General features: G+C 47.1%; 4 protein-coding genes and 2 pseudogenes across 5 annotated transcripts; 2 read left to right on the top strand and 4 right to left on the bottom strand.

Moving 5' to 3' along the window:
* Positions 1 to 1,075: 1,075 nt before the first annotated feature.
* Positions 1,076 to 2,669, bottom strand: LOC136491248 (cytochrome P450 89A2-like; annotated as a pseudogene).
* A 375-nt stretch (positions 2,670 to 3,044) lies between these two features.
* Positions 3,045 to 5,634, top strand: LOC136494054 (probable arabinosyltransferase ARAD1). The gene is made up of 3 exons (XM_066490194.1): positions 3,045 to 3,661; positions 3,985 to 4,238; positions 4,871 to 5,634. The coding sequence occupies exons 1-3, from the start codon at positions 3,091 to 3,093 to the stop codon at positions 5,420 to 5,422; spliced, it is 1,377 nt and encodes a 458-aa protein (XP_066346291.1). The 5' UTR covers positions 3,045 to 3,090; the 3' UTR covers positions 5,423 to 5,634.
* Positions 5,635 to 7,306: 1,672 nt separating this feature from the next.
* On the bottom strand, positions 7,307 to 8,926 carry LOC136494053 (probable phytol kinase, chloroplastic; annotated as a pseudogene).
* An 891-nt stretch (positions 8,927 to 9,817) lies between these two features.
* Positions 9,818 to 11,322, bottom strand: LOC136492494 (cysteine protease 1-like). Its single transcript, XM_066488494.1, has 3 exons — positions 10,983 to 11,322; positions 10,469 to 10,848; positions 9,818 to 10,375 (listed from the first exon to the last, which is right to left on the bottom strand). The coding sequence occupies exons 1-3, from the start codon at positions 11,320 to 11,322 to the stop codon at positions 9,818 to 9,820; spliced, it is 1,278 nt and encodes a 425-aa protein (XP_066344591.1).
* Positions 11,323 to 12,127: 805 nt separating this feature from the next.
* On the top strand, positions 12,128 to 15,642 carry LOC136492736 (OVARIAN TUMOR DOMAIN-containing deubiquitinating enzyme 7-like). The gene is made up of 11 exons (XM_066488737.1): positions 12,128 to 12,358; positions 12,457 to 12,563; positions 12,627 to 12,702; positions 12,865 to 13,014; positions 13,220 to 13,284; positions 13,360 to 13,444; positions 13,580 to 13,729; positions 13,841 to 13,961; positions 14,711 to 14,835; positions 14,950 to 15,056; positions 15,305 to 15,642. Exons 1-11 carry the CDS (start codon positions 12,293 to 12,295, stop codon positions 15,429 to 15,431), a joined length of 1,179 nt encoding a protein of 392 aa, XP_066344834.1. The 5' UTR covers positions 12,128 to 12,292; the 3' UTR covers positions 15,432 to 15,642.
* A 517-nt stretch (positions 15,643 to 16,159) lies between these two features.
* On the bottom strand, positions 16,160 to 22,363 carry LOC136492735 (uncharacterized). Of its 2 annotated transcripts, none has more exons than XM_066488736.1 (13): positions 22,168 to 22,363; positions 21,566 to 21,961; positions 21,113 to 21,190; positions 20,164 to 20,321; positions 19,276 to 19,339; positions 19,069 to 19,136; positions 18,575 to 18,830; positions 17,889 to 18,035; positions 17,695 to 17,801; positions 17,568 to 17,621; positions 17,415 to 17,498; positions 16,934 to 17,097; positions 16,160 to 16,679 (listed from the first exon to the last, which is right to left on the bottom strand). In XM_066488736.1, the coding sequence occupies exons 2-13, from the start codon at positions 21,903 to 21,905 to the stop codon at positions 16,535 to 16,537; spliced, it is 1,665 nt and encodes a 554-aa protein (XP_066344833.1). In that variant the 5' UTR covers positions 21,906 to 21,961; positions 22,168 to 22,363; the 3' UTR covers positions 16,160 to 16,534. The 2 variants fall into 2 exon arrangements, with proteins under 2 accessions (XP_066344833.1, XP_066344832.1); XM_066488735.1 differs by having other exon boundaries at positions 16,161 to 16,679; positions 19,069 to 19,145.
* Between the last annotated feature and the right edge of the window lie 210 nt (positions 22,364 to 22,573).

Genomic DNA, 22,573 nt, shown 5'->3' with positions numbered 1-22,573 from the left:
AACTGTATTTGTGACTGATTTCTTGTGGGGATTTGTAGTTGATAACTTGATTGCATCAAAATGCTGCCGAAATTTGCAATTGAATGGGCTGTTTATTGGATTGTGAAATTTTCGGTTCCCTCGGTTAGAACCGAAACCGAACCGAATTACCCGAAACTGAAATTCCTCGGTTCCATGTTTTCTAAGTAACCGATCGGTTTCTTCTTCTCAGGTAACATAATTTGTTGAATAAACGAAGAACCGAACCGATCGGTTTCGATTAACCGTCTAGAGTGAGCGTGTGGCGCTTGGGTTGTCAAGGCCAAGGTTGCCGTGGCGGGGCGGGCGGAGGTCCAAGCGGTCGCTGGTGACCGCCGACCGGGGCCGAGAGAGCGAATAAGAAAGGAAAGGAGAAATACGAGACAAGTAAAAAGGAAAAAAAAGAAAAAAAGTTGTGGTATTATCAATGTTTTAAAAAACGCTAGACGCTAGGCATGCGCTAGCCTAAAGTTTAGAGTTTTGGAAGTTTAAACGAGATTAAACGTTTTTGGTTTTTTTATTTTTGTGATTCTGAGAGCAAAATCAGTACTAATAACACAACTTGAAGTAATAACAGTGATCACAGATTAGCCCCCACTCCCAGCCTATATCAGATGATTTCCTCTTTAGGTGGTTGGCAACATCGGCGGCTTCTGGAGCCGGTGCTGCAGTACCAGCAGCAGCTGCAGCTTCGAAAGTCGACATCCTAATCCCAATCCAAGAACAAAAGTAGCATAGTAAGGACCAACAGATCAACGCATCCTAAGGACTAAGGAGCAGTACACATTCAATCTTAACCCTAAAATAAATCCACAATCCAATTCATCAGTTCAGTGATTGACATGTGTTTAATTGAGGTCAAAGTTTAATTGAGCGTTTACCCCGTAAACGCAACGCTGGGCCAAAACATTAGGTATTATGAATAGACTATCTTAGTGTTGGTGTAACACGAGAAGATAACGGTTCACGAAACTTCATCGGTAGAGATGCTTTTGCTGAGGTGAGTTGTACCAGGCCTAAACTGTATACGTCACCAAACCACTGTATGCAAATGCGATCAAATCGAAACGGCAGCGCGTCTCCTCGCCCTCGGGGTTACCCGCGCGCGCAACGGGCGCTCCATGGTCACGGTGAACTCCGGCCTCTCGGCGAGATCCACGCCGACACTGGTCACCGTCCCCCACTCAAACTCGAGCACCAGGTTCGCCACGAAGTACTCGAGGTTCAGCATCGCGAGGCCCAGGCCTGGGCAGATCCTCCTGCCGACGCCGAATGGCATCATCTTGATCTCACGGCTCCCCGAAAGGTCCACGCCGACGCCTTCCCCGCCGTTGACGAACCTCTCCGGCCTGAACTCCTCCGGGCGGTCCCAGACGGTCTCGTCCATCGAGACGTCGGCCACCGAGAAGTTCACCGACGTGGCGGCCGGCACGCGGTGCCCGTCCAGCGACGTCTCCTCCACCGCCGCGTGCGACAGGAGGAAGTGCGCCGGCGGGTGGCGGCGGAGCCCTTCCATCACCACCGCCTTCAGGTACGGCATGCGCTTCAGGTCCTCCTCGGCGACGCCACTCTCGTCGGTGGCCGTGACCACCGCGTTGATTTCGCCAAGGAGCTTCGACTGCATCTCCGGCTGCCTCACCAGGTTCGCCATGATCCACTGGAGCGCGGTCACCGTCGTGTCGACGCTCGCGGTGAGGAACTCCGTGCAGAGGCTCACCATCTCGGCGTCGGTGAGCGCGCGCTCGCCTTCCTCCTTGGGCAGCCGGTGGGCGAGCAGCGTGTCGACGTAACAGTACGACAGGCTCTCGTGTTCGTCGCCATTCTAACTACTAGGCATGCTGCCGGCACGTCGATCTCTTCTTGCTCTGATCAGTGGCAGAAACAGCTCCTCATGCCTCCGCCGGATGGAGAGCACCTTCTTCCACCGCCGGCAGAACACCAGCTTGGTGACGGCCGGGCAGAAGGCGAGCACCTGGAAGCCGATATACGACGCGAAGAGCTACCTCTGCACGGCCTCGATCTCCGCGACGCGGCGGCCGTGCAGCCTCCGGCCGAAGCACATGTGGGTGAGCAGCGAGAACACGGCGAACTGGAGGCACTCCACGACGACCGTCTTTGCTCCGGCGCCCGAGGTCGGAAACCAGGGCCGCCAGAGCCCGCCGCCGCGCCGGCGCGAACAGCGGGACCCGCGACGGACTGAGGATGCCGGAGGTGAGGTTCCGCCGCAGCGAGGGCCAGAGCGGGCCGTATGGCGCGGAGGTGACGGTGCTCTGGCAGCTGTTGAGCACGCGGAAGGGCGCGATGGCCGGCGGCCGGCTAGCGAGTGCGGTCCCGCGCTGGACGAGCGCGCGGTGGGTGACGCCCCGCCCGGAAACGAAGATGGCGGGGCGCGGGGAGAGGAAGCGCAGCGCGAGGACGGGGCCGTGCCGGCGGTGCAGCTCCCGGATGGCCGGCTCGAGGCGGTTGCGCGCAAGCACGAGCCAGAGGAGCGGGCCCACGATCGGGACGGCCGGCGGGGACGGTGGCAGCGGGTGGTGGACGCCGCTGGCTTTGGCGGCTCTGGACGGCTTCTGGACGGAGAGTAACAGGAGGAGTACCGCCGCGCAGGCGACGACTGGGAGGAGGAGGAGGAGGGATGCGATGACTTCCATTGTCGCGCCTCCTTCTGTGCTTGCTACGAACCTGTCGCGCAGAACGACATTGCTGATTGATACTGCAATCTCAGGGACGGTGCACGGGAAGACGACGACGGCGCGCAGCAGTACGTGGCTCGAGGTGCCTACGGCCAGGTGGCGGCGCTGCGCCGCTGCCGCCTTGAGCGGTCCGAGCAGGATGGCGCTGCCACGGCGGCACCTCCCACTGGCCACTGGCGCGACGCGCGACTTCTGAGTCCATGGGCCGTGGCAATTGAACATGGGCCAGACAGTTGAGGATGGCCCATGGGCTGAGAAGAATAGGAGGAGAAAGAAAATTGGGCCCACTTTGGACCGTCCGAAGCGCCGCGAGGAAATGGAGGACGATGCGGCTGTGCGTCTACCTCCTCCGGTCTCCGAGATTTGACCGGCGGCGGCCATGAAGCGGCTCCCCGTCCTGGCCGTCCCCGTCCTCCTGCTCCTCGTCTCCCTCTCCTTCTTCCTCTTGCGGCCTACCACCCCGCCGGTCCTCAGCTCGCGGCATGCTTTCGAACCCGATCGCCGTCTCAGGGTCTACGTCGCGGACCTTCCCCGCGCGCTCAACTACGGCCTGCTCGACCGCTACTGGTCCCTCCGCGCCGCGGACTCCCGCATCCAGGCCTCGTCCGACCCGGACCACCCGCCCCCGCACGACCACCCGCCATACCCCGTGAACCCCATCATCAAGCAGTACAGCGCCGAGTACTGGCTCCTCGCCTCCCTCCGCGAGGCGGCGACGGCGACGGCCGCCGTGAGGGTCGTCGCGGACTGGAGGGAAGCCGATGTCGTCTTCGTCCCCTTTTTCGCCACGCTGTCCGCGGAGATGGAGCTCGGGTGGGGAACCAAAGGCGCCTTCCGCAAGAAGGACGGCAACGAAGACTACCGGCGGCAGCGGGAGGTCGTCGACCGCGTCACCTCCCACCCTGCGTGGCGCAGGTCCAGCGGCCGCGACCACATCTTCGTCCTGACAGGTAATCCAGATGTTATCAGCAATTTTGGACCTTCGATTGCAAGCTGGTGAAGGTTCCAAATAATCCTGTATGCTTTCTCAGCGTCAGTTCTATATTGTGTTTATAACTTGCCTTGTCTGTAGCTGTGCATACATGCAAAACTTAACAGTTATGTTAATGCAACTGTTTCCATGGTTGACTGAGGTTTTTCCTGCAAAATTGCAAATTTGCTTTAATATGATGTGTTCTGTTTATTTATGTGTTGCTGAAGATTTATCAGCGTACCAGCTTATTGTTCTTTTGCGTGCTCAGGTTATGTTAACTACTGAAGCATTCTTTGACAGACCCTGTGGCTATGTGGCACGTTCGTGCCGAGATTGCTCCTGCAATTCTTTTGGTGGTTGATTTTGGAGGATGGTATAAACTTGATTCAAAGCCTGCAAGCAGAAACTCGTCTCGTATGATACAGCACACTCAAGTGTCATTGCTTAAGGATGTTATTGTGCCTTACACGCATTTGCTTCCGACACTCCTCTTATCAGAGAATAAAGATCGTCCCACCCTTCTCTACTTCAAGGGTGCGAAGCATAGGCATCGGGTTTGTGCTTTTTATCATTGTATTCAGGACTTGGCCTGTTTGTTATCCTTTATCAGTACTCTGGATTCTAATAAGTTTGACAAAACTATTCCCAAGCATTTCACAAGTCATGAAAAATGTTACAACCAGTACATCTGGGTATTTTCTTGTTGTGGAAAATATAAACTTGCACTGTTTTTATGTTTACCAGCTTTCAAATATCTGAAGTTGAGCTACTGAAAGTGAGAGGAACAAACATACAATGCTAGATGCATTTTACTTATAAAATTTCTTTGAGGCTTTTGTTAGCTATCATTTTGAGCAACATGCTTCCAACCTAATGACCTTACAGTTTGCTGTGCCAGATAATGATCTTCAGAAATGAGCTCTATGTAGCTGCTTTCTCTAGCATTCTACTAGGATAGTCGATCTTGTTCATTGTGAAAAGTTTCTACAGTGTACATAATTATTGGTTTTCACATATGATTGTTTCAAGAGATTGGTGTTCACTTTTGACCAGTAATAACAAAATAGACAATGCATGGTTACGCAATCAGACTAAGACATTAAACATTGTGGTTTTGATATCTAGATGAAATTTCTAACTTTAACATTGGCTTCATGCTTTTGAATATACAATTTTCTTCTTTCAGGGTGGTTTAGCGCGAGAAAAATTATGGGATTTGCTAGGTAATGAGCCTGATGTTATCATGGAAGAAGGCTTCCCTAATGCCACCGGACGTGAACAATCAATAAAAGGGATGCGGACATCGGAATTTTGCTTGCACCCAGCTGGTGACACCCCAACTTCATGTCGCCTCTTTGATGCTATTGCCAGTCTTTGCATACCAGTCATTGTTAGCGATGAGGTCGAGCTCCCTTTCGAAGGGATAATAGACTACACAGAATTCTCCATTTTTGTGTCAGTTAGTAACGCTATGAGACCGAAATGGCTAACAAGCTACTTGAGGGATATTTCCAAGCAACAGAAGGATGAGTTCCGAAGAAACCTGGCTCGTGTCCAACCTATCTTTGAGTATGACACCAGTTACTCAATCAGCAGGGGCTCTACCTCTATTGATGGTGCTGTGACTCACATATGGAAGAAGATTCATCAGAAACTGCCAACGATTCAGGAGGCAATCATCAGAGAGAAGCGGAAGCCTGATGGCGCATCAATCCCGCTCCGGTGTCATTGTACATGAACTTACCATAGCTGCCACGATACCCCATGTGTTGGCTTATAATGAGCAATTACTCCAAGTTAATTCCTTTTTTGTTGTTTTTATTGGTAGTTGCAAATACGAGCATGTAAAAAAATGGCTTATGTTTTTTTAACCTATTTTTTGAAACCCTTCAGAAGTGGTTTTCCACGTTGTTTGGATTTGCATGTTCGGCAATTATGATTTATACAGGAAATAGCCCACTTGGATTGAAAAACTGGAATGGAATTTGTTTATTTACATTGTTTACATCAATAAGAATTGATAAAGAATATAGTCAGCTGCTGAACAAATATATGCCGTGTTGTCCAAATGAAGGGGATTATTTTGTGAATGCCATCGAATTCTCTCCTAAACAATATTAATTTGTAGCTTGTTACTAACCCTGGGCACAAAAAACCGAGAACTGAGAACCGAAACCGAAGTAACCCGGTCCCTGGTACGGTTCCAGGTACCTAGGAACCGAAATTATTACGGTTAATTTGGTTCTAGCCCTCGGTTAACCGAATTGACCTGAAATAACCGAACCATGTCAAGGCCATAGAATACACTCATACAGCCCAACCCAAACAGAGGTAAACCCTCCTCCGCCTGGCGCCGATCCGCATCCGCCTTTCGCTCCGGCGCTCCTGACCCCGAGTCCGCGACCCCTCCCCTCCGGCTCCGGCCCTCCGCTCCCTCCCCGAGCCCGACATGGCGAGCCGTGCAGGCACCATCTGCCAGCCGCCACTGCCAGCCGCGCAGGCGTAGGCTGGACGCTGGCACGCTGCAGGCCTGCAGCCGACAGCCGCGCACCAGCGCACGCGCAGGCGCACGCCGCAGCCCTAAGCCGCCGTCGCCCGCCACTTCTTGTGATCTTCTCCACAACGGCTACATCAATTGCGTCCTACAATGTAAGTGTTAAAGATCTGACGGTATTTGTGACTGATTTCTTGTGGGGATTTGTAGTTGATAACTTGACTACATCAAAATGCTGCCGAAATTTGCAATTGAATGGGTTGTTTATTGGATTATGAAATTTTTGGTTCCCTCGGTTAGAACCAAAACCGAACCGAATTACTCGAAACCGAAATTCCTCGGTTCCGCATTTTCTAAGTAACCGATCGGTTCCTTCTTCTCAGGTAACCGAATTTGCTGAATAACCGAAGAACCGAACCGATCGGTTTCGGTTAACCGGGCGCCCAGAGTGACTTGTTACCGAGAAAATAACAGATTTCTTAAAATGATGGGGCCCCCTTCTTAAGCAGCTGCACATTGCTAAAATGCAAATCTTACGAGGCTAGATATGCATGCACTCAGGCTTGTGTACCTTGTAGACTTGTAGTATCTCTCATTTAAGATCACTAGGATGCAAAGATCGACTCGAGTAGTTTAGGCTAATCACAGCAAACCCACTCCATAAAATAGTTACTAGTTCTAAGACGAGTTCTTCAGTGTATTAACATTTAACACATAACTCATAATATAATATAAATAGCCCCTAGGAAAACTGACAAGCTGAGACACAATCTTAATTTCTGCAGAGGACAAATCAGCCGTATAAGATATTGCAGATGCAGCCACACAACACACAAGCTCCACGTTCCTCTCCACCCAATCACAGATCAAAAGGGCAACGGGAGTGTACTGTATGGAGTATGGACTATGGAGTACACTGTACACCATCAGCATCAGGTGAAGCCAAGCACATCACTGAACATCTGGGAGTGAGAGTTTCACTCCGGACAAGCTAATCATACTTTTCCACCAAAACAGCCAAGGCCGGGAGCCACCAAAAAGGGGGGATATTATTAGGCCATCGCCACCAAATACTAGAGATCACATTGGAAGCAATCACAACTCATCACCGAAGAACTCATCACATGATGAAGCAAGAAGGGGGGAAACTTGGAGAGTTGGAGGCATTGCGGGAAAGTTCAAATAATCTATTAGTAGTATTTAATTAATCATTGTGCGTTGGAGCTAAACAAGAGAAAAACTACCAGCATGGTGGCCAAAGGAACAGATATATTGTCATCTACAACTTCAGTCACAGGAATGCACTCCACTACTGTTGCTGCCAGTGCAACAAGCGCCATCTTACCGAGCGCCTCCTCCCAGATAACATGGATGTAACCAAGGCTTGAGAAGTAGAACATCATCCTGCAATGAAATGTATCGGTACATAAGTAGGGAAAGAAAAACTCTCAATACACATCAAAAGAATCAGCAATGCATATATGAAGCAATAACCTACGTCACGGACAGCAGGAAACCAGAAATGAACATAGAGATGCTCCCGGACCAACCCTTCTTCTCATTGAATGGAAGCTTCACTGAGCCATACCTTCTCCCAACAATGTCAGCGAAACCTGCCAAGTCATGGCCCAACAGATATAGATCACTTATGGCATAAACAATCAAGTGCAATGATTTCTATAAAAAAAAACATTATGCTAGATGCGGGGGAATACCATCGCCACCATTCATCATCGACAAGGATACAATCCCTTAAAACACTGAACAACAGCACCAACACATAATAGAGTGGACCTCTCAGCAATTCCCTGTAAAGAAGCAAAGTCGTTATTGTGAGAGCAGCAAGCTAAAGAATCATACGAATTTTCAGTCAATAGGATTTACTCTGGTTTTCCTTCACGTGTCACTGATTTTTACTAGCGCTTCATCAGTGTAGAGCCGGAGTCCATATGTCAGAAGCCTTATGGAGTTCAAGAATGGAACGACTGCAGCAAAATACCGTGCTTCTGTCGAATTGCTGCAAGTAGAAGTAGAGCATGCTTTGGCTTCATGCCTCATGTGGTGGCTTTGGAGTGTGAAAGGTTATGAGTCTTTATGCATGCCAGGGACAGGGAATACCTGAACAGTGGCCAAGATGACATGAACAGGACGCCGGATAGCACGTGCACAACCTTCCTGCTCAAACTCTGCCTTTATTCATGATATGAATCAGAAGCCAGCAACAGTGAACATAAGCAAAGGTGATGGCATCTATGTTTCTTTCACCGATCAAAACCTCGACCTACTTGTACGGACCCTTTTGCTGAAATGCTGTCAGATCATATTTCTCTACTATCTAGTAAAAAAACCAAAATGACACCCCACAATTGAGCCACGACACACGACAGCTAGGCAAAGCTAAAGGTTTGATTTTTCAGATAAGAACGGGGCAGATTAGCGAGTGAAAGTCTCAACCTTTTCGATGAGCCGACTCTCGGTGAGCTCGTCGAAGACGCGCACAAGAGAGTAGGCGCCGGCAGTGATGAGCACCGTGATCGCCCCGTCCTGCAGCACCGCCGCCGGCGCCGCGGCCGCCAGCGCCGCCACGGCCGGGGTGCCGACGCCGAGGAGGAGCCGCCTCCGCATGGAGCTCCCCGGCGAAGGTGCGAGCGCGGCGGCGTGGGGAGGCGAGCGCGAGAGTAGCAGCGAGTTGGGGGATGCGGCGCCGGGCCACGCCGCCGCAGCCATGTGGCCGAAGTAGCGACAGGAATCTGCGGATTTTCCACCCACTAGCGGGTATAGCGATCTGTGATTGTCACTCGGGCTCGTGGACTTGTGGGCCCCTTGATGTGTCACTTCTGTTGTTGTGTTCATGTGGATGTGTGCCAAAGCAAAGGAAGATAGCCACAGACTTTGCGATGCGTACCAAAAACATCTCGCCACGGCTGACGCACAATTGTGGTGCACATTTTTTTTTGAAATGTACGAACAAATTGGTACAATTGGGATGTAGCGTACTAGTGTACTATATTTCAAAATATCATTCACTCCGCTTGAGCTTATTTAGAATTTTTTTTAAACAGTATTTTTTTCTCACAATATTTTAGCATAATCATCAGCATAAACTAAATTTCAGCATCAGCGAACAAGATGATTATTTAAAATGCATGAGGAAGTTACACTGTTTGGAGCCATATCAAATGTTCCACCCCACACATGAAAAAACTGTAACGTATATAGTAAATAAATATTGTAACGTACTTTACAAGTGCTTAATAAGTAGTAGAAAAGAAAATCCTAGAGTATATTTATTTACAAAATACGTGTAAGGCTCTGTTTGGCAGGGCTTCACTTCACTAGTGAAACCATTTTTTTTTTCTTCAGCTCCACGAACAGTTCCACCGGTGGAGCTGAAGCGGTTTTGGTAAACCGTTTGACAAAATGGCTTCCATGTGAGAACATGTTTTTAGGGCCTGGAGGAGGAGCCAGGAGAAGTTATTTTTTTTTCTCCATCCCACCCCAAATCACTGTGAAAGCATGTTTTTAGAGGCTTCATAAGTAAAACTATTTTACTTTACTCCGTTTGATAAAAAACGACTTCAAACGGCTCTAAAACTGGTAGAGAAGCCCTGCCAAACGGCTAACTAAGCAACGCCTAAACTAAAAAATCGCGAAAACCGAATCAACTAGCTCCTCTGCGATGAGCGACCCGGCGTGTCGCGTGGCCGGGAACCGGATCATGGCCTCCACGGTGTCCGGGCTGCCCCTGCTCTTGGCGCAGGTGCGGGTCCGAGCGTCGCAGACGGGGTGATCGGCGGGGCAGCAGGTGGCGCGGTCCTTGCAGCAGGTGCCGCCGTCGGCGGCGCAGCAACCCCAGACGAAGCACACGTTCCGGACGCCGTACGTGCAGCAGCAGGTGCTCCCCGCCGGGCACGAGCTGTGGCGGTCGCAGGTCACCGGCGTCGGCGTCGGCGGCGAGGGGGACGGGTCCGGGTTCGCCCCGCTCTTCACGGGGTAGGACACCTCCATGGCGATGCCGCACTTGCCGGCGCGGGCGCCCACGTTGCGCTCCATCCGGATGTAGCCGCCCTCGCCCCAGTCGGCGCCCCACGAGTTGCGCACCAGCCAGTAGTCCCGCCCGCCGTCTTCCTCCGTGCCGTACCCCACCGCCACCACGCCGTGGTCGAGCGACGTGCCGCACCTGCCGGTGAACACGCCCTGCATGCCAGCCATGGTTGTTGCGCCGTCGTCTGTGTTTGGAAGAAAAAGAAAGACGTTGACCTAGGGCACAGCAGTAGCTAGTTGACTTACCGACTCGTAGAGCTGGAACTCGCGGCCGCCGGCCTCGATGGCGACGGTGACGGGCTGGTGCGCGATGGCCTTCTGCAGCGACTTCTCGTCGTTGCGGGGCACGTCCTCGAAGCCGTCGATGGACACGACGTGGCGGCTCCTCTTGGCGACGTCGCACTTGCCGTCCCGGGCGGTGTAGGGGTAGTCCTTGTCAGTGTCGATGCCGCCGTTGCCGACGATGAAGGCGAACGCGTCGTACATCATCCCGCCGTTGCACCCGCCGTTCTGCCCGTTCTTGGAGCAGTCCACCAGCTCCTGCTCTGACAGCGTCACCAGCTCGCCGGTCACGATCTGGTTGATCCCTTCCACCGCGCCCACCGCCGAGAACGCCCAGCAGCTACCTGCTCACCATGCAAAACGCATCGCTCGGAGCCGTAAGCAATGCAATGCAACGCAAAGATCGATCGAGAAGAAGAAAAAAAAAGGAAACGTACTGCTAAGCTAAGCTACTAGGGTGATGTGATGTGATCCTTACCGCATTGGCCTTGGTTCTTGACGGGAGCGACGGCGCCCTTCTGCCTCCAGTCCACGAACTCCGGCAGCGCCTCGACGCCGTCGTAGCGGTACCTCTCCCCGGTGGTGGCGGCGGCGGCGGTGGCGTTGCGCGCGCCGGCGCTGAGGTACGCGGCGCGGAACTCGGCGTTGGTGAGGTCGGCGAAGCGGTTCATCCCGAGGCGGTACCCGCGCGCGCCGGCGCGGGCGTTGTGCGCGTCCACGAACCGGAGGTTGTCCCAGAACGCGCGGAACCGGCGGTCGTGCTCGCCGAGCGCGTTCGACGCCGCCTTTCCGTGCCGCGCCATCCACTGGTCGTACATCGCCCGCACCTGCGCCTCCGTCCGCGCCATGCCGCCCACCGCGTCGCTGCCGGGCGCCTCGGCGGCGGACTCCGCCGACGCGAAGCAGAGGATGAGGATGGACAGGGCCAGCGCGACGATGCCGCGGCCGACGCCGCCCACCATGGCCGCGTGTCGCCGGAGACTTGCGACGTCGAGGGTCGTGTCGAGTCGCCTACTAGGGGATCTGTACGCGCGTTGTGGTGCGAACGACTTGCGTTGCTTTGCTTTGGATTGGACGTGCCGGGAAGGCCGGTGCCCGGCGGGTTTTATTGGTCGGGCCGTGAAGTTGTGGTCGGACACGTGGCAGTAGATGGAATAGGACACGTCGTTGGGTGTACGTAACTCGACTTATAAGTTATGGCTGAAAATACCGTTGACTGGTTTGGTGTGAGAAAAAAATACTGTTCGTTGACTAATAAGCCATGACTTATAAACCAAATACGACCCAGCGAATAGGCTGGTCGTCGTACTCCAACTCCAATATGGTGCGGTACACGATCATGATATCCGTCTCAAAGGCATTTGAATTTGAAAATGTGTTTTTCTTTTGAGTTTTGACAGTAGTTTGGTGTGGTTTCGATATCGGACGGTCAAGACGAACTCAAAAAGGTCACGAATCCTCCAAACAAAAAAAAAATTCGAGAGCGCGACTGTCACGTCACGTCGGAGGAGCACGGCTGCAGTGCGCGGCACCAACTCCCAAGTCCCAACTCCGAACGCGACCATGCGTCGGTTCGCACGGCCTAGCAAAAAGTGATGGGCTAGAAACCGGGCCCGTTAAGCCCATCGATGTAACGGAGCCGTACTCGTCCAGGCCCAGCCTGATCTCTCCCTGCACACCCGTCCGATCTCTCCCAAGGCTCCGGCGGAATTCCGTAACTGTGCTCCCACCTCGCCGTCGGCCGCCGCCCGTGCAATTCCTGAGGGAACACCACCGGAAGGCAGCACGATGGTTCAGAAGAAGAAGAAAGCGGCGGCGGCGACCAAACTCCGCAAGCCGCCGAAGCGCGACGCGGTAGCGAGCTGTGCTCCATTGCCGTAACCTCCGCGCTTGGATCCTCTCCGGGGACAGGAGTGTCTGACTTCATTTTCTCGGTCTCGGTTCCCTCGCAGGAGAAGAAGCTCGGGAAGAAGGGTGACATGGCGCAGTTAAGGGCGCACCTGGACTCCCTTGGGCTGAAGATAGTCGAAGTGACGGCAGATGGAAACTGCTTCTTCAGGTTTAGTAGGACTGGCTTTATGCGTCCTTTTTGAGTTATATGACTACTCAATGTAGTATGCAGGGCTATGGGTGACCAGCTTGAAGGCAATGAGGAAGAGCACATGAAGTACCGAGCTATGGTTGTGGAATACATTGTGGTATGTGGGATAGCCTTTTGTAATTGGCGAACTGTAGTTGTACCCATGGTGTCATGAACTAGAGAAGGGCTTTAGATTTTAATTGAACATGCTAAATTGCTGGCGGTACATGCAAGCGTTGGACTATCTATGCTTCCTAATCCTTCTTGTTCGCATCTGCAGAAACACCGTGAGGAATTTGAGCCATTTATCGAGGATGAAGTTCCGTTTGAGGAATACTGTGACTCTATGCTAAAGGATGGAACTTGGGCTGGCCACATGGAGCTGCAAGCCGCTTCTCTGCTGACAAGAAGAAATATATGCATTCACATGGTGGGTTAGCGATGCAAGCCTAGAAATAGAATTTTGGTTTATTTGATTTATATGTAGCACACTTCATGCAGTCGAGAATATCATGTTTTGTATGGATTATTTTTCTAATATCACTGGGATGCTCTGCAGTTCTAGTTATCATCGATGGCATATTGCAAGTATTAATTAGCAGCTGTGCGTTTCTGATCTACCATTTGATTTGCAGCTTAACTCACCACGTTGGTACATAAACAACTTTTCTGGCCGTGAAGCTACTAACATGGTTCACTTGTAAGTTAAAGTATCCTTCAACTGTTTGTACATGTTGAATGATGGTAACGTAAATCTAATTTGATGCCAATACAGGTCTTATCATCTTGGTGAGCACTACAACAGTGTCAGGCTGAGAGAAGATCCATGTCAAGGTCCTGCAATGCCAGTTGTCATCAAGGTTTTTTGTTGTGTGATTTGTAAATGGTTCAGTTCTGTTTGTGTCCTGGAAGAGCTCTGAAAAATAGTCTTGAGGGAACATTGACAATACTGCCACTTATACTTTGGCCTATTTCCTTTTGTTATTGAGTTACAGACTGATGCCAATATATCCAACATAAACAATAACACTCAAACAAAAGCAAAGGAGGTGAAGAAATCTTCACACAGATCAACCTATGACCACACATCAGTTAAATTGGTCATGGCTGGAACTGGATGTTCTGACGTTGCCATAGCTGAGCATGTATGAACTATTTGATCGATCACAATTTTTGCAGCTCAGTTGTATGTTTACTTTAGATTCCTTGTTAGTAGCCATTTTTCTTCTAGTCTGAAATTTGCTATTATCATACAGGTTCTGGGAGAAATGGATGGTGATGTTGATGCTGCCATTGAGTACATGATAGCGGAGCGACTTGCAGTCAGTACTACTGATGATGTAGAGGTAGACCCTTATATGGACTATGCATGTAATGGTAAGTATCTCAAACTATCTTGACTCCTGAGGCACTATAAATGTAGTTGTCTGAGTATGGTCTTGTTCCAGTAGTATTTTTGCCAAAATACGGATGTTGGGGGTTGGGGCAAGAAAATTCCTTGGCTGAACAGATTGTAGTGAGACCTATCCGTGGTATGATTCAAGGGCATATTTGCACCACTGACATACATTCAGCAGTTGTTACAATATGAAATTCGCTGACATATGTAGTCATCCCAAACAATTTACTTCTTTGCTTTCTATCTTGGGTATGCCTCACTCACTCATGAATTTGTCAAAAGGGTATGATTGGTAGGTAGTTCAGTTTCTATATACAAGCTGTTCTGGTTGCATGCATATTAGTTAACAGATTTACCATTTTTCGGTCATCACAAAGATTATCATTGAGAAGAAGCTTGAACAGATATTTGGTAGGACTTGTTTTGTTGCTGGGCTACATCTGCTCTGCTCAATGAATGTCTGTAATGGCCAAAGGGGTTTAATATCTGAGACAGTAGTCCCATGGACAATAGATTTCTGATCATATGGAATTTCTGTCGATCTCAGAGAAAATGTCTCTACGTGTACTTCTTTTAGTTGCTATATTAGACTGATTTTGGGAAGTATGTCTAGATGTTAAGGGAAGCTAGGGCATTGACTATTGGGTTGGTTTCTGTTTGGTTTTCTCATCCTTGTTAATTAAGGTTCAGCTCTCTAAAATGATCACAACTTGAATTTATTTCATAGGAGATGAACTTATCAAATGGCAAGAGGAGAACAACATGATTGAACATAAGGATGAAGCAAGTTGTTCCAGCAAAGATGAAACTGTCGAGAAACCAAAAAAATCAGATGCTGTGCAATCTAAGAAGGTAACTGTCATGTGGGCGATTATTAACTGATGATCTTGCCAATATTGGTGTGTCTTGTGGCTTCGTTATCCTGAAAGCAACAAATGGGAAATATATATTCTTGTTGTCATACAGAAGTCGAAAACCAAGGATTGTTGCTCCTGTGGATCTGCAAGGAAGCACAAGGCGTCTTGTAGTCTAGCCACATCATCATCATCATCATCATCAAGAAAGCCTCCAAGGTATAACCCTTCATTGTTTACATTGTCTTTTATCATATGCTATGCTATACCTGAGATTTTTTCCCCCATCACGGAGATGTTCTACTGGTAGGCAATATGTTCTCTTTGAATAAATAAAAAACAACATATCACATATACACTGATTGTTACATCTGTTCTTTGTATTGGTAGCACCTTGTTTTTTATTAGTTGATTACACATAGACGTGAAATGAACTGCTTTAAATGTGCTCAATATAAACCCATCAGGGCCAAAGGCGGGCAAGGGAAAGGCCAGAAAGGGAGGAAACCAAAGAAGAAAGATCAAGCGGAAGCAGCACCTGCCAAGGCCAAGGAGTCTGCAGTTGCGCCAGACCTAGGAGCTCTTTGCATCTGAACACAAGCAGCAGATACGCCAGGCCTGCTTTACATCCAGCTGTGTCTTCTCATGCTTAGCTGAAGCGAACGCGATCTGCTGAGTGCTGACTGAGTGACGACATGTAATTCATCCTAACCATACGACAGGAGGGGCGATGGTGTTGGTAAACTAGCAGGTTTTGAGATGGAATAGAATCACAGATGTGTCATCGATGCCATAGTAGTGCAAAGCTTCTTTTGATGATGAATCCCGTGTAAAGGAATGTCGGTTGCGGAATGCGCAATCTGTTGAGCCTGTCGACTGACCTCTGTAGCTGCTGACGCCTCGGCCTCCACTGCACCCATCTTGGTGCCCTCGCCTGGCCTGACATGGTGAGACGACGAGACGCTCGCACCTGATGCCCAACCTCCTTGTCATACGTGGATCTGCCTCCAAGTGCTGAACTCTGACATCAGTGGATCTGCCCTCCAAATGCTGATCTCTAGTGTAGATTAAGCATGCAAAGACCGAGGAGAGAATGGGAAATCTCCGATGCAGGCGTGTGCGCGTGATTCTCAAAGACCGCAACAGCGTTCGGACGACTAGAATGCATAGTGCGTGCCTTGCCTTCTCACAGCCCACCTACGGGATTGTGAAGCCCTGATATAAGATGAAAATAGTATTCCTCTATATGGGCTCAAATGTACACATGGTGACCAAATTACAAATATACATTCATATATAATATACATACAAGTATCTTCTTTTTATCAAAAAAATATTGGGCCATGCCCCTGTACTGCATCCGCCCCTGGCGCAGATGTGTGCCGCTTGTGTCACAGTTATATTTTGTGATATACATCTTAAACACCAAATGCTAATGCCTGCTCTCATGGTACACAAATCGATGAAACAAATGGTCCAATAAATCCACTTGGTGCAAGTCAAGTTTCTCACTCCATTTGTTCTCTATTTCTGATGTGCTTTTTGTAAAATAGGCATCACATTGCAGATCCTATAACAATTTAGAGCGAGGAAACCCTTTTGATGCAATTGTACCAGTCAGAATAGTCTGTATATCCTTTCCAGCTGAAAATAACTATACTTAGGCAGCACTCAGGTGTTGCAAGCGACAGTGCGCTTTAAGAGTTGAAGATATTTCCGGGTAAGACAGATCTATCATTCCTCCCGTGAGTAGCTCGTCTGCGCAATGGAGGCGCGTAAACAGTTACCGGGAGGACCCATTCGCCCTTCTCCCTTTTCTCAACAAGGAGTGGGTGCTCGTACCTGGAAAAGAGAGAAGCCAGAATTATGCACTCAAAACTATCAGCAGCAGACAAGAAATATGTTCACACATTCCAAGCACCAGATGACACACACTGTGAATAAGATCACTCAAGTCAAACAAGTAAAATAGTTCTAACACAACGAGTTATGATAGTAGTTACGAACTCCTATCAAAATATTCATGCAAAATAATAGCAAAGATATGAAAGCAAGACACTGTCCCAGCACACAAAATAGTTAACACTGAGGCATACCTAGCTGGGTCTGTTCCTTCAGGGGTTGTGAAGAACTCAAATCGAAGAGACCACTGTACAGTGACCTTTGAGGTAGAAAATGACATAGGGCCATCAATGGGAATGGAAAATAGAAAGCTTGTCTGGTGAAGATCCGCAACAACCTCATGATGCTCACTATGCAGCTGCACATGAAGTCGAAAGAGAAGAGAAGGGTGAACCACTATAACCAACTAATGAAGTTAACAGTAAAAAGGTTGACATAAAAAATGACGTTTGTTTCATAGAAGCTAGAGCATGACATCTGATATTGCTGGAATGTTAACAATGGTAAAGAAATTCCAAGCTAAATAATTACTCAAGCCAAAAAGGTACTTGCCCTGATGTGAGAAAATGCTATCATAATACTTCACAACACTAGGACTGGTTTGTGTAGAAAAGGATCCAAATCATTAGGATTTAGTTCAAACTTAGACAAAATCCTAAATGCATGAAAAGATACCTTGGTTATTGTCGGTGAGCCCCTTCTTGAAGGATGTAATGCGCGAGGATTAATTGTTTCTGATGTTTCCAGGGTTATCATTACCTGCAAATTACCAACCCACCATAAATCTGAAATTCCATTTCACAGAAATTTACATGCTTAACCTTTTACCTCAAGGCACCTCCGTTTTCCAGTTCTGTGAAAGAAGGTAAGTGCTCCACCAATCTGCAACGAAAGAATTGAGATAACCAATTCTAACAAAACACAGCAAGAACTGCAATAAAACAAATTTTTGTACCATATCACCAAAGTAATAAGTTGAGTCAGAATTCTTGGGTGAAAAACGAAGCAAAACTTGGTCATCAATTCTTATATTATAAGATCTTCCTCTCGTAAAGCCTTCAGCTGCAAGTAAAGAAACAAAAAAGGATGATAACAATGAAGTAGACTGGTGAAATATAACACATATAGCACAGGAGCATGATGGCTTACATCCAGTTGGATCAACATTTTTTGGCGTAAGGGGGAGGCCAATATCATCTTTTGAGTGATAAGAATCTGGAGAAATCGTCTGCCCATTCGATTGATGGTCCGGAACCGGAAGCAAAATGTTTAGCTTCCTTTGAGGTGCAACTAAACCTGTTTGTGGCATTTATTTAGTTAAACGCCCTCCATGTAAGTGAATATAATATTTAAACATATGAGTAAGAGTTGTGCCCTCTCTCCCCCTTCTGAGAAAGAACCATGTACAGGTCATATTGTCACAAGTTAGAAGTGCTTTGCAGCAAAGGATGATGCACTACTAACATGGGCATTTTTTCTGTCATGAAAAAACACGCTCAAATTTGCGAAGGAACACTCAACAAGAGCTGGGATAAAACTTTACAGGTTTGCATATACTAATAGAAACATTAATCTCAACAAAGCTGAAATGAAAAACTTTGCAGTTTTGCATACTAATAGAAAAGGGATAGCTGGTAACACTAACCGCATTCAAAAAGGAAGGCATAAGGAGAAACAATTCCACATCATAAATCTTCAGGTCAGGAAGGCAAAACACAGAGGGAGGGAGATATCAAGTTCACAATACTCCCTCCCTCCCTCCCCATATGAGTTGAATACCAAAATTCTAAAGCATATCAAATCTAAGTATCCAACTTTAAGCTTTAGTTCTTTACCTCCGTCATGATCATCTGAAATCTCTGACACTGACAATCGAGGAATTGGACTGTATGATGGGAAATTGGGTCGTTCTACTTGATTATAAAATGGCTCACTCGTGGAGAGCCGAGATGACAGAGACTGCACTGACAACGAGCTCCTCAGGGAGGATTCAGGATTTGCTTTGGAAGGATTGTATGAGGAAACAGATGAAACTTCATCTTTTGAACTATCATATCCTTCTTCTAGATCAGCATTATCATTTGCTTTGCTCTGCAATAGAGTAAGAGCAATTAAGTACAGAAAAAGTGTATTTTTCAGTCATATGGTTTAGTTAATTTACTATCTACATCTAAATGCAAGATACCTTTTAATGAAAAACTGCTCCAGTTCATATGAACATTTTTTTCAAAGTGATGAATAAATAACATTTTGCCAACTCATGCATCAAAATGTGTACGACAATATAGTGATGAAATCTGAGATCTGTTCATAGAAAAATAGAACTAACCCATTCTGAATCTTCATCTTTTTCCCTCCAAAATATGCCTGGCTGATCCACCGAGAATGGCAGTGTCCCTAAAACATCTGATTAAGTCAATGTAGTTAATAGCCAAATAGTTAAATTGATAACATTCATTTAAAACCCAACAGAGCGTTAACATGATAATTGATAATACTTGACGTGCAAGCACCTTAAATTGGCATAATGACTAACCTTCTTCATTTAGTAGGCTGCTGCTTTTCTGGGAAACACGTATCTGCAATGGGACTCGAGCTTCCTGCAGAACACAAGTGAATTTGGTCGGTTACTCTGAAAAATGTTACTTAGATGTATTACATAAACGTGGATAGAAAGATAACACATTCAGTACAATGTTGAATGATGCTAGAAACAATAACTGAAGTCGAATCAAGTGGCTTCCAATACAGTGATTAAGCTGTGATGGTAATTCATGAACAAGTTCATAAGATTAAGGCCAGCATAAGAACCACATGGAGGCGCTTATCGCTTATTATATCTTACTGTCAGCACACAATACTTGTTGGGCCCATATAAAATTGCATATTTTGTGGGAGTATGAGGTGTATCCATGTAAACTCTCATCACCTCCCCCGTTCCTCTAGAAGGCATGTTCATGATGCTTACAAAGGTACCCATAGCCCCACAACCACAAACTTATAAAAAGCGGCTTTGTCACTGGCCGTAAAGACACAAGAATTTCAGAAACGAGACCTATTGTTGTAAGTTTGCATGCATCTCATTCTATATCAAAAATAGCAGGTAGTCAAAGAGATATGGTGCCAATCCTACAGTTTTGTAGGACAATTAGTTTACTCTATCTCACATTTTGCACTGTATGTCATTTCTTATTTTTTCTATCCATGACAAAATTTCAGGTCCTTATTGATGTTGAACAAGTGATCTTGACAAGACCTTCTATGCAAGTTACAAGCTCAAATAGTCTATAGAAGAGTAATACAGTTTGCTAAATGCCAGTCATCAAGTCGGCAAATCCATATTTTTAGCATACAACATGCATATTCCAAAAGTATCATTTTCGTCAGAATTAATTAAAAGCAGAAAAACAAGCTTCACACTCACCAGTTGAATTGCACTATTCACAAGACCTTTATATTGGTCTCCATTACCCAGTACAACTGGTCTTCCAAATAATGTGGTCCTAACATAATAAAAATAGCGGATGCTGATGCCCCTATAAGATGGCGGTAAGATCTTTGGGAGCTCCACACGTGCAATGTCTGCATAAATGGTTTTCGCAGAGTTTAAGTTATTTACAAAGCGTTTGTGCTGAAATTCACACACTGCTCAGAAAGTTAGTAAAACTATTTACATCAGATACACACAGCACTAAAATGCCAACTAAAGAAATAAGAACATATTTTAAGGCCTAAAAACAAGGAGATATGTAAAAAATAGATAGGACAGTGCTTTGGGTCTTTATTATTAACTATGCTAGCAATTTAGCACACAGGTCCTTTGGGACAAAGGAATTTTAGAGGAATCAGTTCATTTTCATTGGAAAAACATAGCAAACAGAAAATTTTCCTACATTCTAAAGGGAACCTAAATGAAAAGAGAAGGCAACTATACACTGTCCACTTAAGATAACATGCCAAAAGGAAGCCAACATTCAATAACAGTTCGATAAACATGCATGTGGCAAACACCCCTCCACGGTACAGCCATGTCTCTCTTAGTGACTGACGTTACACATTTTACCCCCACAAATGCAGGAAAGAACAGCGTTTGGCTTCACAAATAGAAATGATAGACTCACATGTTTTTGATGGTTTACATGAAGGTATGATGGAAAATAAATATCTTCAGTTCATGTTAAGAGATGGATCAATGAGAATAACAAGCGCTATCTAAATAATTAGCAGAACTAGTGAAGTATAAAATAATTTATTAGGGCAGCAGGATCTTAGAAATCATGCCAACATTTGTTTCAAGCGATATAGAATATAACATTATCGAACTTAAAGTCCACTACTGAACAGAAGGAACAATAAAACAAGGAATTCCTTACACGTTTTTGTTCGCCCTGCACCAATTATTACTTTAGAAACCAGTGATGGTGCTGAACAATCCAGAAACATATGTTCACCTGGTTTCAATCACGGCACAAAGGAGGAATATGAGAAAACTAAAAAAAAGGATATAATCAATTAGTTCCATGTAACAATAAACAGACTTGGGCAACTCAAGGGATGAAAGGACAAATGCCCAACCATGAAATACAAAGAGCAAGATAAAAATTAAGTTTTGCAAACAAGCACTGAATAAAAAACAGGCATAAATGATGAGTTGATGACTAAACAACATTTAGGCTACCAGGACTAGCACATGCAGATCAAACATGTGAAAAGATAATCAACATATTAAGTATTTATGGCGAATGAGAAAAGGCATTGTTATATAGGAGTACAGATTGCTAGGAAAATGATTCATTTACACAATGACATGATAATCAGACTGTCACCTCGCCTTTGTTTAGACCCTGGTAAGGGCTTCGGAACAGAGAACCATTGGCTATCCAGCTTCTCAATCCCCTTAAGTTCAAAGGAGAGCACATCTAACAACAGCGAGGGGGAATCCTCGCCCGATACTGTCTGCCCAGCATCATCCTTCAAACTAGCTGGGGTACAGATTTCAATAGTCACAGTGACTGAATCGCCAGGTCTGTAGGCCTCCTTATCTGTCTGGAGTTTCAATGTTGGGGATAACTGTTGTTTGGCTGCTGAATCAACCTTCCGGTCCTCAAACCATCCAACACTTCTTAAGAAGGAAAGCCCTTGCGGAATTGGAAGTTTCAGTGACATCGTATCAGAGTATCAGACCCGTAGCACTAACTCATCAAATTTCCACCACTGCATTCCTGCATCAGAGAGAGAATAATCCAGGAACTCCATCAGCGACCCAGTTGTACGCCCAATATTTTTTGCAAAAAAAAAAGAGAGAAATGGTTTGCAGGCATAATACACTTGAAATTGGATGAGATTCAGATCAGATCCGAATACAAATAGCTTGGGTTTGGGTGCTCGGTTCCAAACAGCGGGAACGGAAGAGAAGGGGTGCGCGTACCTGATGGGTGCCCGTCGGGCCGGCGAAGATCCCGAAGATGAAAGACCTGGGCACCCGGCGTAGGGCGGCGGCAACGGTGGCTGCCCAGTCGTCGCCACCAGAGACAGGAAACACCGAAACAGAGCGCAGGCGAGGGTCACGAGTACAAGGAGAACATGGCGATTCTGCCACGACGAAAAGTGGGCTTCCGACTTTTGCCATCGTGCAGGATTTGTCAGTTTATCATTATCAAATAATATACACCCGCTAAAATGCTCTACGACGGATTTATTGTCAAATTAAATTTATTGTTTGAAGTGGCATATTTTTCTTCATGTTTTGCCCCTCAGCCTTATCACAACCTTCCTTTTCATCTATGGTCGTTCACGGACAGGAAAGAGATGAGACGGAGATGCTGCCGCTAGGT

This window comes from Miscanthus floridulus, chromosome 11, assembly GCF_019320115.1.
Source record: "Miscanthus floridulus cultivar M001 chromosome 11, ASM1932011v1, whole genome shotgun sequence".
Lineage (NCBI taxonomy): Eukaryota > Viridiplantae > Streptophyta > Magnoliopsida > Poales > Poaceae > Miscanthus > Miscanthus floridulus.
The sequence above is the reverse complement of the archived record's forward strand: the minus strand, read 5'-3'. Positions and strand labels throughout refer to the sequence as shown.